General features: G+C 42.1%; 1 protein-coding gene across 1 annotated transcript in view; it reads left to right on the top strand.

The window, feature by feature from the left end:
• Positions 1-17777, top strand: part of MED23 (mediator complex subunit 23) — a 100844-nt gene that overhangs the window by 28933 nt on the left and 54134 nt on the right. The window contains 7 exon segments of the mRNA XM_044288675.1: positions 57-168; positions 2133-2231; positions 5444-5545; positions 9246-9315; positions 9750-9862; positions 11250-11345; positions 11833-11850. Coding sequence (XP_044144610.1) covers positions 57-168; positions 2133-2231; positions 5444-5545; positions 9246-9315; positions 9750-9862; positions 11250-11345; positions 11833-11850 — 610 coding nt within the window.

Here is a 17777-nt window from a genome sequence, read left to right as displayed (position 1 = left end):
CTACAGTTGCCCTACTACCAACATAGTACAAGAGCTTTATGTTTTTTTCCCCTCAGAATGGTTTGTGAGGCCTTGGTAAACTCGGATGCCTTGGAATGGGAAAGGACACAACTCTGGGTGTTAACATTTAAACTTGTCCTGAAAATCATTGGTGGTGTTGATTATAAGGTATGTAGTCCTAATCCTAGGGTCAACATGATACTGTGAGCTGGAGTCATCAACCCCACGGTCAGAGTCTAGCCTCACCCATGCTTCAGATTTTGTTCCCTTTTTAATACAGCAAAATGTGTAAACTAGGACAGAAGTGTCTTGGGGTACTTTCCGGACGCAAATGGATGCATTTGCGAGACTGATCCGGATGCGGATCCGTCTCTCACAAATACATTGCAATACCAGATCTGTCTTTCTGGTTGTCATCCAGAAAAACGCATCCGGTATTTATTTTTTTCACAGATTTAATGGTCTGCGCATGGCGGGCGGAAAGAACGGATCTGTTTTGCCGGAACACTTGGGTCCGGATCCGTTATTAATGCATTTCAATGGAAATTAATGCTGGATCCGGCATTCCAGCAAGTGTTCAGGATTTTTTGCCGGAGAGAAAACTGCAGCATGCTGCAGTATTTTCTTCGGCCAAAAAACTTAAGAAAGACTGAACTGAAGACATCTGCATACTGAACGGATTGCTCTCTATTCAGAATGCATTGGGTTAAAACTGATCTTCTTTTTTTTTTTTTTCAGTATTGAGCCCCTAGGACGGAACTCAACACTGGAAAAGAAAAACGCTAGTGTGAAAGTGCCCTTACTTCTAGCAATATGCACTACATGAATTATCTGGTGTGAGCCCCCATGATAAATTTGGCCTATCTTCAAACTGACTGTCTAAATATTAGTCAGGATTAGTCAATTTGCCCCATAATGTTGAAATTGTAGATCCGTCCTCTATGTGTATATTGTCCAGCACCGCAGCTGCATTAGTTTTTTTTAAAGGCTCTGTTCACATCTGCTTTGTGGTTTGTTTATAAAGGGAAAACACAGCTCTGTGTCATATCCTTAACACCCATTAGTATCAGTGGTGCCTGACGGACCCGTTGCACTATTCTTTCTGTCAGATATGAGCCTGTGACGCAGATGTGAGCAGGTTGAACAACAACAAGCATAATGCACTCCCTGTACTCTGATCCTATGCAATGAACTCTTTAGACGGGGCGGCCACTTGTTATCTTACTTTATCAATACTTTACTGATCTGTTTTCTTGACTCTAAAAGTTCAAGTGGTTGATAGTAATTCTATAAACTATGCGTGCCACTGCACATAGTAAAATCGTGGACAGATTAATGCAGCCGTCCATTCGCAGTAAACATTTCCGACCGCAGTTATATTTTACCATGGGCAAGCTAATATAGTGCACTCCAAGACAGTATGTTGTGGTTAGCACAGAGTGCCATACTGTTGTATCAAGATGAAAGAACAGGCAACGAATCTGGTTGTAACTGACCGGGAGGCCGGGAGCAGAGAGAACTTTTGGAATGGAAATATGTGATTAAAGGCAGAGATGAGCGAATTTCATGTTATGAAATTCGTTCACGCTTCGTTTGGTGGTAAAAGGTGAATTGCGTTATGGATTCCGTTACCACGGAACATAACACAATTCTATGACTGATAGAAATGGGTGATTAGTGATCATGAAACCTAAGTGGCGCCACGGCGGCTGAAACAAGAGCCCCCAAGGTCTGCCATGTTGTATGTGTCTATTAAACCCTGTAGTAAAGAAATCAAATGTTTGGGAAAAAAACAAACATATTTGGAATTGCTGCAGTTTTATCGGCCTGTAGAATGTAGTTAAAACGGTATTATACTGTACAATGAACAACTAAAAAAAATTAAAATGTTTTATTTACTCCCTCACCAACATCAACTGCATATCTACAGGAATTATTATATGGGTTATAAATGTTTTGAGGTGGGAAAAGCACTTAAATGGTTAAATGTGGTAGAAAGATCAACTGTCCCATAACGATTGACCCTTTACATAATTTTTGGTACTGATATTCTAAATTAAAGTGTATTTAACAATTCCAAATTGTTTAGTGTTTTTTTTTATTTATATTTTTTTCTTTTTTCTTTCTGGCAGGGAGTAAGAGATCTTTTGAGAGTGATAGTGGAGAAAATTCATACTATTCCGAACACTGTGAGCTCTGCTGTTGTACAGCAGCTTCTAGCAGCAAGAGAGGTAATTTGTAATATTTTTTTTTTCCTAAAGACAATATCTCCGAAGGTATATTTCATGTAGATAAACTCCTCAACATTGACATTGCAAAACAATGAAGGTCAAGTGGTAAGGTTATGCAAATCGCACATTTTCTAGCACCTAGCTCCAATCTGTGACATGTGGGAGGGGCATAAAAACCTGATTGAAAGCAAAGTTTTTTTGGCCACATAAAAACTGAAACATCTGATTGTCATGTTGGATGATTGTGGGACGCCTCCTGTTCGTCGGCATGCCGGTTATCGACACTTGTCACAAATGAAGGGAGAGAATTCCTGAACTGAAAGACCTTGGTTTATCACTCCAGCAGATTGCTATGCACCTAGTCTGAGATGTCAGGGCTGCTCGGTGTTGTGTGTCCCGGTAGCTGGGAGAATGGCGATAAACTGGAATGTAAGCAACCGGTGCACAGAGGCGAACCTCTGCATGGATGGATCATCTGATTAGAAGAATGGTGTGTAGTGATCCATTCTGTACTGTGTCTACAGAAACCATCAGAAGGTGTTTGCAGGACATTGGACTACAATCCAGACGTCCAGCTCCAGGTGTTCAATTTACCTCATGCCACCACTCTCAAAGGCTATTATGGTGTACAGCAAGATGGCAATGGAGGTCTATCCTCTTCAGCAATGAGTCCTGCTTTTGTTCATGCATTGATATCCGGAAACTGGTCAGAAGACCACGTGGGCAAGGCCATGTAGAGGTCTTACCAAGGGAACGTCACATCAGTCCTAATCCTGGGATTTTGGTGTGGGGTGGCATAATAGTGTGGTAGCCAGACCCCTCTAGTCCTCACTTCAGGTACACTAACTGCTCGACATTACATTGATTTGGTAGTGGAACCAGTGGTACAGCCATGTCTCCATAGTGTCCCTGGAGCCGGTGTTTTTTGCTCGTGCTACTCTGAGAAGCCTAAATATGCTGGCATGGTCTGGAGCATCTCCGCACTTGTCTCTCATTGAGCACATCTGGGACTTCATTGGTTGGTGATTGCAAAGGGAACTGCCAGTGGCGGATCTTGATTCTCGTGGCCAAGTGTATTCAGCTACCATTAATAATCTCATTGATAGCATCCTAAGGCCTGTGTGTGTATTTCTGCACGTGGTGCTCATACTCGAAACTGATTAAATGAAAATGTTCTGAATATTATTATTTTTTTTTATCATTTTGCATATAATTAACATGTCTATCGATCCAGAGATTTCCATAATTCAGTGACTTTTCCTTCTTGGTGTTGCACTTTCAGTTTTGAGTGTAGTTGATATCGGCCCCTGCAATGCACTTTTATCACTCTTCTGCCACGTAGTCAGACATAGGTCATCGTAATCGTAACTCCTTATAAATACTTCTGAGTAATGTAGTTGTGGTGTAATGTACAGGGAGTGCAGAATTATTAGGCAAGTTGTATTTTTGAGGATTAATTTTATTATTGAACAACAACCATGTTCTCAATGAACCCAAAAAACTCATTAATATCAAAGCTGAATATTTTTGGAAGTAGTTTTTAGTTTGTTTTTAGTTTTAGCTATTTTAGGGGGATATCTGTGTGTGCAGGTGACTATTACTGTGCATAATTAGTAGGCAACTTAACAAAAAACAAATACCCATTTCAATTATTTATTTTTACCAGTGAAACCAATATAACATCTCAACATTCACAAATATACATTTCTGACATTCAAAAACAAATCAGTGACCAATATAGCCACCTTTCTTTGCAAGGACACTCAAAAGCCTGCCATCCATGGATTCTGTCAGTGTTTTGATCTGTTCACCATCAACATTGCGTGCAGCAGCAACCACAGCCTCCCAGACACTGTTCAGAGAGGTGTACTGTTTTCCCTCCTTGTAAATCTCACATTTGATGATGGACCACAGGTTCTCAATGGGGTTCAGATCAGGTGAACAAGGAGGCCATGTCATTAGATTTTCTTCTTTTATACCCTTTCTTGCCAGCCACGCTGTGGAGTACTTGGACGCGTGTGATGGAGCATTGTCCTGCATGAAAATCATGTTTTTCTTGAAGGATGCAGACTTCTTCCTGTACCACTGCTTGAAGAAGGTGTCTTCCAGAAACTGGCAGTAGGACTGGGAGTTGAGCTTGACTCCATCCTCAACCCGAGAAGGCCCCACAAGCTCATCTTTGATGATACCAGCCCAAACCAGTACTCCACCTCCACCTTGCTGGCGTCTGAGTCGGACTGGAGCTCTCTGCCCTTTACCAATCCAGCCACGGGCCCATCCATCTGGCCCATCAAGACTCCCTCTCATTTCATCAGTCCATAAAACCTTAGAAAAATCAGTCTTGAGATATTTCTTGGCCCAGTCTTGACGTTTCAGCTTGTGTGTCTTGTTCAGTGGTGGTCGTCTTTCAGCCTTTCTTACCTTGGCCATGTCTCTGAGTATTGCACACCTTGTGCTTTTGGCACTCCAGTGATGTTGCAGCTCTGAAATATGGCCAAACTGGTGGCAAGTGGCATCTTGGCAGCTGCACGCTTGACTTTTCTCAGTTCATGGGCAGTTATTTTGCGCCTTGGTTTTTCTACACGCTTCTTGCGACCCTGTTGACTATTTTGAATGAAACGCTTGATTGTTCGATGATCACGCTTCAGAAGCTTTGCAATTTTAAGAGTGCTGCATCCCTCTGCAAGATATCTCACTATTTTTGACTTTTCTGAGCCTGTCAAGTCCTTCTTTTGACCCATTTTGCCAAAGGAAAGGAAGTTGCCAAATAATTATGCACACCTGATATAGGGTGTTGATGTCATTAGACCACACCCCTTCTCATTACAGAGATGCACATCACCTAATATGCTTAATTGGTAGTAGGCTTTCGAGCCTATACAGCTTGGAGTAAGACAACATGCATAAAGAGGATGATGTGGTCAAAATACTCATTTGCCTAATAATTCTGCACTCCCTGTATATTAATATTTATTATTAAAGCGCCATTCATTCCATGGCGTTGTACATATGATTTATTATGCTGGTTTATGTGATAAGAGACTAAAGCAGTCTGCTTTGCTGTATTGTGTACATGGATTGTTAAATCCTGAGATGTACATAAAAAATAGTTTTTGGATTGAAATGTCCATTTTGATAATTTGTGCTAAACGCCTGTAGAACAAGAGATCGCTTCTCTGCTTCAGAAGACTGAATAACATTTTCTGTTCCAGGTTGTAGCGTACATTTTAGACAGAAATGCGTGCCTTCTGCCAGCGTACTTTTCAGTAACCGAAATCCGTAAACTGTATCCCGAGGGAAAACTTCCACATTGGGTAAGGACAACTGAGAAGAAAAGAACCACTTAGGCAGAAACTGAAAACATAGAAGTGTACTTTCTTTTTGTAAGGCTGAATTCACACTTGATTTATTTGTTAAGTTATTGCCCTCATTTATTGTGAGCCAAAACCAGGTGCGGCTCAAAAACAGAGAACATGTGCAGATCTTTCCCTTATACCTTAGCTCTGTGGAGACTTCACTACTGGTTTTGGCTGACAATCACCCAAGTTGAACTCAGCCTAAGGCTACATTCACAAGACTGTATGAATGAGTCCGCATCCGTTCCGCAATTATGCGGAACAGGTGCGGACCCATTAATTTCACTGGGACCGCAAAAGATGTGGACCGCACACTGTGTGATGTCTGTATCTATAGTTCCATTCCACGGCCCTGCAAAAAAATATAGGGCATGTCCTATTCTTGTCCGCAATTGAGGACAAGAATAGGCATTTTCTATGATAGCGGCGCCCATGTGCGGTCCGCAAATTGCGGAAAGCATACCGGCCATTATCCGTGTTTTGCTGGTCCACAAAACACTATGGTCGTGTAAATGTACCCTAAGCAGTATGTTGATGATATTAACATTGATGGCCCATCCTTAGGATAGGCCATCAATATCAGATCTGCTGGGTCCTATATCTCACACTCTCGCTGATCAGCTGTTAACGTTTAGCTCTGGCACTGGAAAAACTAATCTCCATCCAATGGAGCCCAAAAAAATGCATCTGTCACCTATTGACTTTCAATGTATTTAGTGACTGATCCGTTTTTTTTCCATTTTGATTTTACACAACCGCATCCTAACGGAATGGATGCACCCTGATGTGCAAAATCAAAATGGATTTAATTCCGGTATAGAGATCTTCTGCCGGATCTTAATACCGGAATTATCAACACAAGTGTGAAAGTAGCCTTAGGCTCTGGTCACATCAGAATTGTGAAGTTTTTTTTCAGCAGATTTATGCTGATGAGACAAAGATAGATACAGTTGCAAGAAAAAGTATGTGAACCCTTTGGAATGATATGGATTTCTGCACAAATTGGTCATAAAATGTGATCTGATCTTCATCTAAGTCACAACAATAGACAATCACACTCTGCTTAAACTAATAACACACAAAGAATTAAATGTTACCATGTTTTTATTGAACACACCATGTAAACATTCACAGTGCAGGTGGAAAAAATATGTGAACCCCTAGACTAATGACATCTCCAAGAGCTAATTGGAGTGAGGTGTCAGCCAACTGGACTATGAGATTAATGAGATGAGATTGGAGGTGTTGGTTACAGCTGCCCTATAAAAAAACACACACCAGTTTTGGGTTTGCTTTTCACAAGAAGCATTGTCTGATGTGAATGATGCCTTGCACAAAAGAGCTCTCAGAAGACCTACTATTAAGAATTGTTGACTTGCACAAAGCTGGAAAGGGTTATAAAAGTATCTCCAAAAGCCTTGCTGTTCATCAGTCCACGGTAAGACAAATTGTCTATAAATGGAGAAGGTTCCACACTGCTGCTACTCTCCGTAGGAGTGGCTGTCCTGTAAAGATGACTGCAAGAGACTGCTCAATGTGGTGAAGAAGAATCCTAGAGTGTCAGCTAAAGACTTACAAAAGTCTCTGGCATATGCTAACATCCCTGTTAGCGAATCTACGATACGTAAAACACTAAACAATCACAGCGCAGAGAGAGGGAGAAAAAAACAACTCCCTCTCTCTGCGCTGTGATTGGTCAGCGCTGCTGTCAGGGGGAAGGACAGACACTGGCGTCTCCTCCTCCTTGCTCTGAATGTTGAAATTACTGGGGGCCACAGCGGGTGAACTGAGCGGCGCCCAGGACTAATAGTAAGTGCACTTAGATCCCTGGGTGCCGCTCTATGCAGCCTGCTACTAATAAGTTAATATTTTTTGGACCCACGAAAGGTCCTCTTTAATTTCATTCATTGCTGATGCAGGCCTCACCCCCCCCCATTATCGCTGGCCACAAGTGCCCCCCCCCCCCCCCCTCATTATCGCTGGCCACAAGTGCCCCCCCCCCCCCCCCCCTCATTATCACTGGCCACAAGTCTCCTCCCATTGTTATATGGTGGCCACAGGGTCCCATCCCCTCCATTGGTGGCAGTGGCAGATTACACTGCTGGGGCTCAGATCGTTACCATGGCAGCCAGGACGCTACTAGAGCCCTGGCTGCCATGTTCAGCTCCCTGCTGCTGTGTGCACAGAGCACAGGGCAGCAGGGAGATGTGTGAGATCCTATTCACCCTGATAGATCTCTATCAGGGTGAATAGCACAAGGGATGAAAAGATCCAGGTTCTAGTCCTAAGGGAAGAAATGGTTATTAAATAAAAAGTTAAACAAAAAAAAACGCCAAAATACTAAAAGTTTAAATGGCCCCCTTCCCAGTTTTACATATAAAATTTACAAACAATAAAGAATTAACATATTACATATCGCCACGTCCCAAAAAGTGTGAGCTCTTAAAATATAAAAAAATATTTCCGCTCGGTGAAGGCCGTAACAGAAAAAAAAAAACTCTAAACCACGCAATTCGCCATTTTTAGTCACCTTGTCCCCCAGAAGATGTCCCTGGATGTGAGAGGTATGTGGTGCTGTTTTCTCCTATATGTAGTGCTGGTTCACTACTGTGACCTGCGTCTCATCTTCTCAAAGTCCTTTTTTTTTAAATTATATGCATTTTAAATTTCGCGACTAAAAAATGTAATTTGGCTCCTAAATTTTTTAGTTTCGGAGCCAATGGCTCCTGGTCATTTTTTTTTGTCTGGAGCACTGCTATGTGTGGAGAAAAAGAGGCACAGCACATCAACATCAAAACCTCATCCCAACTGTAAGTATGGTGGTGGGGGCATCGTGGTTTGGGGCTGCTTGGCTGCGTCGGGGCCTGGACGGATAGCTATCATCGAAGGAAAAATGAATTCCCAAGTTTATAAAGACATATTTTGCAGGAGAACTTAAGGCCATCTGTCCACCAGCTGAAGCTCAACAGAAGATGGGTGTTGCAAGAGGACAACGACCCAAAGCATAGAAGTAAATCAACAACAGAATGGCTTAAACAGAAGAAAATGCACCTTCTGGAGTGGCCCAGTCAGAGTCCTGACCTCAACCCGATTAAGATGCTGTGGCATGACCTCAAGAAAGCGATTTTCACACCAGACATACCAAGAATATTGCTGAACTGAAACAGTTCTGTAAAGAGGAATGGTCAAGAATTACTCCTGAACATTGTGCACGTCTGATCTGCAACTACAGGAAACGTTTGGTTGAAGTTATTGCTGCCAAAGGAGGTTCAACCAGTTATTAAATCCAAGGGTTCACATACTTTTTCCACCTGCACTGTGAATGTTCAATAAAAACATGGTAACATTTAATTCTTTGTGTGTTATTAGTTTAAGCAGACAGTGATTGTCTACTGTTGTGACTTAGATGAAGATCAAATCACATTTTATGACCAAATTGTGCAGAAATCCATATCATTCCAAAGGGTTCACATACTTTTTCTTGTCTCTCTCTCTCTCTCTCTCTCTCTCATCTATTCACACCAAGCGCATCACAGAAAATTGGGCTTCATAAGAATACAAATTATTTATGAAGTTCTGTAGTATTGATTCGCTCATCTCTAGTATAGAGCCTTACTGATTATATTTCCAGACCTAATTCTTGCCTTTTTTTCCTCAGTTGTTGGGGAACTTGGTGTCAGACTTTGTTGACAGTTTTAGGCCCACAGCAAGAATTAACTCTATCTGTGGTAAGTTTAAAGGAAAAAAACACCTGCAAAGGTGTAAAGCTGACCATACACAGTAGGTATCTGCAGAATCTGCCCTGCCAACCTGTCCTACAATGTCTCCTGTCAGAGAAACCAAGATTGGGCAGCTTCAATTTTAACATGCCCAATCCCACGCCTTCAGATGCACCTGGTTACCACTTATCTCGCACTCCTTTTGGAAAAGAAAAATTACCAAATGAGCCAAACATACTTGTCTTTGAAGGAGTCGAGATACATGGCTGACCCGGGGTTTTACATTCTGAATGTGTCTTTGAATCGTAGAGAAGTACAGCCTGTCGTTTCATGTGATATCCATTGTTAATTCTAGAATATCAGGTGCATGAAGAGATTTGTACATTTTGTGAAAACTAGGGGACAAAATTTTTGTGTTTCTTTATCACACACAATGTTCCAAGGTCGCTGCAGTCTTCTTCCTGTGGTGAATAATTCGGGCGCCATCTGTAACTCTTGGAAGTTGGACCCTTTAACGTTGCGATTTCCGCTAAAAGGACTTTTGCCTTATGACAAGGTGAGTTGGTATTGAATTTTTTTTCTTTCACAAATTTGCAGTTGCTTTTTACCTTTTTTTTTAGACTACTGTGTTTTGCATTTGTCACTTAACTGCAAGAATACTGAATGCCTAATTCACCGGGCTTTGTGGGCATACACCCCTTGCTCCAGTATCTGCTTTATTATCATCCAAACATGCCATTTAGAATAGCCTAGATCTATTGAACACATAGATATTGACAAGGAGGAAGTTTAAAGAGGACCTTTCATGCGATTTTATTAAGGGAGATATATACCTGTACTTGCGGAGCAATAAGGAGGAGACTCATCTTTCTCCGTGGGCGTCTCTTTCTCCCTGGCTGTGATGCTCTGCGCTGCGATTGGACAGCGCTACAGCCAGGGAGAAGGAGACGCCCACGGAAAAAGACTCGGTCTCCTCCTCATTGCTCCGATGCTCAGTATTTGCATACTGAGCAGGAGAAAGCCGGCAGGGCATAGGAGGCATATTTTAAAAAAATTAAGCAGGGTGGCAGCATCAGCAAGTACTGGTATATATTTCCCTTAATAAAATAGCATGAAGGTCTTCTTTAACAGGGCAGCAGGACAAAAAGTAGAAAAAAAGCTACCCATTGAGAGAACAAGGGTCCAGTGGCCTTTGTTCTATGATGTGCAGCTGCCACAGCCTCTATATATTTAAAGGGGTTTTGCCAAGTTTTCCCTATTGATCATGAGATGTAACAGCATGTCTTGCATGCTCACTGCCTATGTGAGCCGTCAACAGAGCTTGGTTATCTTTGGTGCTCCCATAAAGAATGAATGGAGCAGCAGTACACGTGCATGGCGGAGGCTTCCGCCCAGCAGTGTATTCGGTGACGTCACCGGTTCTGATGGGCCGGCTTTTTCGCTGCCCTAGCCGTTATCGCTAAATACCGCCCATCAGTGGCGGTGATGTCACTGGGCTAAAGCCTTCGCCTGACAGCCCTAAGGAGAGCCCTGTTGGTCATGGGCAGGAAATCTGCAGCCTGCTCAATACAGCAGATATCCATTTCCACCAACACATTTATTAAGAGCTTTTCACCTCATAATAGATTGGTCAGATCTTCTGATCTGACTCGCCTGTCTTTAGTAAGTGACCCCCTAAGGTGTGAATGCAGGCAGCTCTAGACAGAGGCGGTTTTGATATAATTTTTTTTTTTTAAAGAGGCAGTTCTAAGACAATGTTTCTAGAACTGATTTAATAAAGTGTTGCTTTAATGGAAAACCCTTTTACAGTATACCATGTAAAGACTGCAACTTGGGCTGCATGTCCTAAAAATTGCACGATGGGCATTTACATCAAAAGATGGCCACGATGCAGAGAAGGTGTATTGTGTATTCTCCTATCTGTATTCTGTCTTTTCTTGCAGGACTTATTTGAGCCACAGACCGCTCTGTTGAGATATGTCCTGGAGCAGCCTTACTCCCGGGATATGGTGTGCAACATGTTAGGTCTGAACAAGCAGGTATTGAGTATTGCCCCCTCAGTATTGCTCTATCCCTTACATTTTTCTTTGCTGTAGCAGAATGAACAAAACAGTTGTGATAGTAGTCCCTTCCTTTTATATTTCTTTTAGTATCTTGGGGGTTCTTTTGAACAACTCCTTCTCCTTTTGGTACTTCCTGCCTGGGGGTTTCATAGTGCAGTAGATATTTGAAAATGACTTTTTGTTTTGCATTGCTTTCCCCTTCCTATAAGGCCTGTCTCAAGAGTGCCCTTTGCCAGCCCTTACTACACCATGTAATACTCAGCAAATTGTCTCTCAAAGTGCTTTTAACATCTCATCGCCCTGTAAGACCGAGTGAAATGTTGCTCCCCTTTGCAGATGCATTGGTGGGTATCTTCTGACTCGGGGCCTCTTGAGGCAGGCCTCATAGTCACTGTTTTGTCTTTTCTTTTTTTCTTCCTTCATTTTTGTTCTGTCTTGTCCTGCCCATCCTCCAATGCTCTAGACCTTGAACATTGCTCAGGTATGTTCACAACCTTCTTCTTGTATTGTGACTAACAGTACTGCTGGCTGCTTCGTAGCCGCTGATCCCATTTAGAAAACATACATACAAGGTCAGGGCTTGAAATTGGCATAGCTGCGACATACCAATTTCATGCATACACTTAGATCATCGTTCTAGTGCTTCTGCAGTCCAGAAACTTGCAATTGTACCTTCTCTTCATGGTTATGATGTGGTGAGTTGTTGCAATTCAATATGAGTGAATGCATTGAAAAAGTCAGGGACAGGGTTTCCAAACTTTTTTTTTTGTATAAATATATATTCATATTCCGATGTGCGCTTGTGCATGTGTCAAGTGTTATCTGGATTGTTAGTTATGCTTAATAACTAAAACTTACTCCCATCATGCTGTCATTGCATGCCTTCCTACCATAAATTTTTATTTTTCACCTTACTTTTTTTTTATTCTCAACCTTAGTTGATTTTTTATTTTTCACAGTGTTTGATTGCACACAGTGAGTTGGGGAATGGAATAACTTTCCTGCTGCCACAAACCTTCACTCTTTCCTGGCATACACTACACTACAAGTTAGGGATATTTGGCTTGTGGGTGAAATTTCAGGATGAACCTAAAATGCACTCTAACCTTTACAGGAGAACTTAATATGACCACCTCTAAACTTCTGAATGCACATGTCCAACAATTTCAGTACTTTTTGCACAACTTGCTGTTCTCTAACAAAGAGCTTAAAGGGGTTGTCAGAGTTATGAAAAAATATATTTAGCACTGTAAATCTGATGGGCAGCAATATATAACGAAGCTAAGCAAGTTTTAGGCAACAAAAAAAATATATATTTCCTCATTTCCCTGGTTCTCTTCTGGCCCTTTGTTTACCTGCAATAACAACAATCTCTGCCCCTCCCCCTGCTCTGCAAAGGGAGTGAATACAAGTGCTGCCCTGAGTGACATGTCTGCCTGCTGGAAGACTCAGAAGCATGTTGTATGTGTAGGACTACAACTCCCAGCGGTACAATGACACTGCTGATACACACAGGATCTTCCCCCCTACCTGTTCTTGTGCAATGCTCTGCAGAACTCCTCTGTCAGCTTCTGTGCCCAGCATTTGTCTTCTCCACTGCCTGCAGCTACTCAGTGAAGCCTTCAGCCCTGAGTCTGTGCAGCTGAAGGGGTTAATGTTTTTCCTTAAGAATCCAAGCAGCGGGCAATAAGCAGCAGCCGGCAGTGCAGGAGGCGTGGCCAGCACAGAGACGTTTGGTGTACAGACACATATCTACTCTCAGGCTTCTGCACGAAATATGATCAAAGTACGGAGAGAAGCTGACATCACAGGTCATGTGACCCTCAGTGAAATCTAAAAAGCAGAAACTGGAGATAAAGTAAGTCAGTTGTAAAGTCCTTACATTTGCGTAGTTAGAAACATACAAAGAACAAAAAAATAACTCCGACATCCCCTTTAACAGCAAAATTCACAACCAGTGTTTGATCTATGAATCGCCCAATAAATTACCAGGTTTAATTAGAATTGGTATTTAAACATTCCTCCTCGTCATGCTGTTCACATTTTGACATCATGAGATCTAATAATTGATCAGTACCTCGCCATTGCGAGGCTTCAAGCACGATGTTCTCAGACAGAAGTGGCCACTGAGCTTAGTATCACAGAGTGTCATCAGCAGGTTGCAAAAGAGATGCAGTGCGACTGAAAGGTCAGAGAAATGCATAGCAGTGGGCGTCCTTGGGACACATCCCACACTGATGACCGCTTCATTGTGAACAATGCCCTGCGGAACCGCAGGGTAAATGCCACACAACTTCAGGCACATTTAAGGGAGGTGAGAGGCACCCAAGTGTCACGTCAGACCATTCAAAACCATTTACATCAGTGTGGTCTGCATGCTAGACCGCCTGCAAGGGTACTTGACCACAGGCGTCATTGTCTTGCATGGGCCAGGGAGCATCTATGCTGGACGAGGGACCAGTGCTGATGAAAGTCAGTTCACGCTGAGCTGAAATAATGGCCATTGTGGGCAGGTGTGTCTAGTCAATACAGAACTGCCCTACACTTTGTGACTGGTACAGTGACAAGCCTATACTACTTGAATAGCATCATTAATTCTGTCATTGTCATTGTTCCTCTGCATGAACAACACAGGACTAATTTAATCTTCCTAGGCGACAATGTGCCAGTTAATCAAGGTTGCATCATTATCATTAGGGAACGGCTGCTAGGACACTGGGGTAACTTAAATGGTGTGGCCTGCACTTTCTCCAGATCTGAATCCCATTGACAACCTATGGGATCAGCTGATTTGCCATCTACAGGCTTGTGACTCTGTACCCCAGAACCTCAATAACCTGAAGGCCGCCCTTCAAGAAGAGTGGGATGCCATGTCTCAGCAGATAATAAGTCAACTTGTGAACAGCATGAGATGTTGTTTTTATCCAGATTCAGTGTCCTCTGCTGCCCTTAATTCGGTCAGTAAACGGTGGCCGCTGGTAGCTGTCGCAGTGTCTCCTGTGTCAGCGTGAGTGCTGAATAAAGTGCAGATAAAAATGCCTTCAGGCGGTGGTCACTGATAGGACCACCTCCTTGACTTCAAAGCCCAGAAAGAGAAGGAATTAAAATGTATAAATTAAGTTATTCTGATAAAAAGTTATTCTCATAAAAAAAAGATATATCAATTTGCTCAGCTCCTACTCTATAACATGCTGCCTTTAGCTCAGACACCATGTTCGCCTAGACAGGTTACCTTTAAATCTCTCCTCTTTCTGACTTAATTATTCATGGGGGAGGTGTTATCAGCGATGGCTTTCTCTGTGTAAGTGTGTATACATAGCTGTCATTCACTGATGAAAGCCCCCCCCCCCCCCCCCCCGAGCAATTAAATCAGAAAGAGGAGAGATTTAAATGTATAAATTACACGTTTTCCAGAATTTTTCTCCCCACAAAACTCAAATCAATCTGCTCAGCTCCTACTGCTCTATAACTTGCTGCCTGTAGATTGTATTTTTGTGGTGACCGTTCCCCTTTAAAGTGAATCTGTCACTTCTCCTGACGTGTCTGATTTAGTGGCCTATTTTTATTGACCATGTAATAACAATTCTACAGCATCTTTTCTTATAACTGTGTGTAGTGCCATTATTCCTTCTAGAAGTTTATGAATAAAAGTGCTACTAGGTATTAACAGTTTGGGGTGTATCCCTACACAGTCTGCCACTGGAAGCACTGTTTGGACAGGGACATATCCCCATGTAGTAACATCCTGTTGAACCTTTATTCATAAACTTCTATCAGGAATGGCAACAAAAGTATAAGAAAAGATGCTCCAGAATTTCAGGTGGAATACTGCTATTTAGGAAAAATATACATTCAGAATTGGTGACAGGTCCTCTTTAAATGAATGTTCATTAGTGGTCAGGAAAGTAGAGATGAGTTCTGTAGTTGGAGCCATCAGAGCTGTTTTCTGATGGATTTTGGTGAAGGTCAGTGACGCTGAAGGCTGTAGAAGACAAACAGTTGAAACTTTTTAATAAAAGGCTGATTGGAAAAATACTTTTTAGCCTAAAATAAGCACAATACAATAATAAAATGCCCCGAAGGTGTCTGTAGCCACACTTCCACAGTGTGTACCAGCTGCACACCACGGTGCCACATATAGTAGAAATACACCCATTGACAAAAAATTGAATGAAACATTCTATGTGAGAATGTAATGTTTAAATATATTTACAGGATTAGAGTGAAAGAATAAATCAGTTGAAAGGAGGCTCTAGTACCCTGTTGGGCCACCTCTTTTCTGGATATAATATGAGATACAGTTGGGCATGGAGACAGGTTCCAAATGGTATTCTGCATCATGTTTGCCTACATGTTGCCGCTGGATCATGTAGATCCTGCACACTTGTAGTTTGTGGAAGCTGAATATCCCAGCTGGTTCAATAAATGCTCAATTGGCGATAAATCTGGCAAGTGGGCATGCAAAGAAAGTGTTCCAATCTGAAGGAGACATTCTTGGAAAATCCTTGCTGTGTGTGGGGGAGCGTTATTCTACAGAAAAATTCCCAATGGAAGCCTGTCATGAGAGGCAACACGTGGCCGCAGGATGACCTGCTCATATCGCTGAGCTGTTTGTGTCCCTCGTATCACTACTATGGGAGATCTACTGTCGTTTACGATGGCTCCTCTGAGCATCACATCGGCAGTTGGAGCAGTGTGTTTCTCCACTGAAGCCTAACCATGCGGACTCTATAGATAAACCCAACCATCGTCAGAGCTCAAACAGAACTTGGATTCATCACTAAATACATTGTGGTTCAAGTCCATGGCAGTACAGGTTTCTCGTTCACAACACCACTGAAAACAAAGGCGATGGTGGCTGGCTGTCAATAGAAGGACACATGGGTGCCCTGACACCACATTTCCTTCTGCCAAGCACCTGGATATGATCCAGGCTGAGATAGGAATGTTTAATGAAGGTGTCACTAGTGTCTGGATGGTGGACAAACTGTAGGATCAAACAGTCCTTTCTACTGGTAGTCTGTCTGGGTCATCTGGAGTCTTTTCGGTTTGTGCATGCCCTCACGTATTCACTGCTCCCAACACCTCCTAATAGCTATGTCAGAACAGTTTTCCTAGAAATGACCATCCTGCTTCCCTTAGTCCATTGATGCGCTCCTTCTCAAAGTCTTGCCAACTGAGAAAAATGTCTGTGCCTCATAGAGGCATGTCTAGCAGCCAGTGATCTCTCGCCAAGAGGTACACCTTCCAAAATTAGCCCCTGAGAGCCTTCTTATGGGAGATTACCAAGGTTCTAATCAGACCACACCTGTAATCATTTACAGATCTACCTGAGACATAATTCTTTCCGGGTGCATTCTTTTTTTTGTCAATGACTGTAGAATTGCTGTGCTCCATTTTATTATAGCAGTTTGAAGAGAAGGTTTGCTGTATATCCTTTTTCAGTTTCATGCATATTTATCATCCATTTAATGAGTGATTTACTGTTCTCGGGCCAGCTTACATTTGTCACTTTGTTCTTGTGTATGCTATATATATTTCCATTTCTCTCTCATTTCAGTCAGTAGTATTCGCAGTAAGGCGACTTCAGTAGTTACTCGTCCATCACAGTATTGCTTACGTGTCAGTCTCCCTAAGTTACTAGTGCCTTACTAGAACCCTTGCTGTACTCCAATTTACCATTAGTCTGTCTGCAAACAGATCATGCCCATCAACATTTTCCATAGTATATTCTAGAATGGAATGTACATTTGGAGTTACTGAGACATTTGGTTATTACTGGAGACACTTGTTTGACAATTCTCTTTACGTTCAGGTTTTCTAATAAAAGCAATACTTTTAGAAATACCTTCTCAAGTACAACCGTTTCCATGTTGTACACAAATAGTACTCCTCCTGGATGCGCAGGACTAGTTAATTTCAAGCCCTGTACACTAGTTTTTTTTTTTTTTTTTTTTGTTTTTTTGCATGCTAGATAACATTGATTTTGTTGTGTTGTGCATTTTTCTGTGTTTGTCTCGGATGATAGTTTTTCTTAAGTCTTGTCGTCCAAGGGGTCACAAGCAGTCTCTAATTTTCTTCTGTTCAGAATTTAACAAACTGCTCTAAAATTAACATGTTGCTTTTCAACTTTCTGCTTTACTACCATGGGTTGGTGTACTGTTTTTAAACGCTTAGGGTGTTTTTACCAGCATAAACTGCGGCTGGCCACAAATTCAATGGCAGTTGAGCAGTGTTATGAGGTTTGTGCATGTCAAGCTCATTTTTACATGGGAGCCACTATTAAGATTCATAAAATATTTGAGGTATACTGGTTTTCGATAGGTTAGAAAAAAACATTTGCACTTGGCTGCATTGTAAATGCTAAGTGTGAAACACTGTTCGGTCATCATTTGCATATTTTGTCAA

The sequence above is a fragment of the Bufo gargarizans genome, chromosome 4 (genome assembly GCF_014858855.1).
Source record: "Bufo gargarizans isolate SCDJY-AF-19 chromosome 4, ASM1485885v1, whole genome shotgun sequence".
Lineage (NCBI taxonomy): Eukaryota > Metazoa > Chordata > Amphibia > Anura > Bufonidae > Bufo > Bufo gargarizans.
The sequence above is the reverse complement of the archived record's forward strand: the minus strand, read 5'-3'. Positions and strand labels throughout refer to the sequence as shown.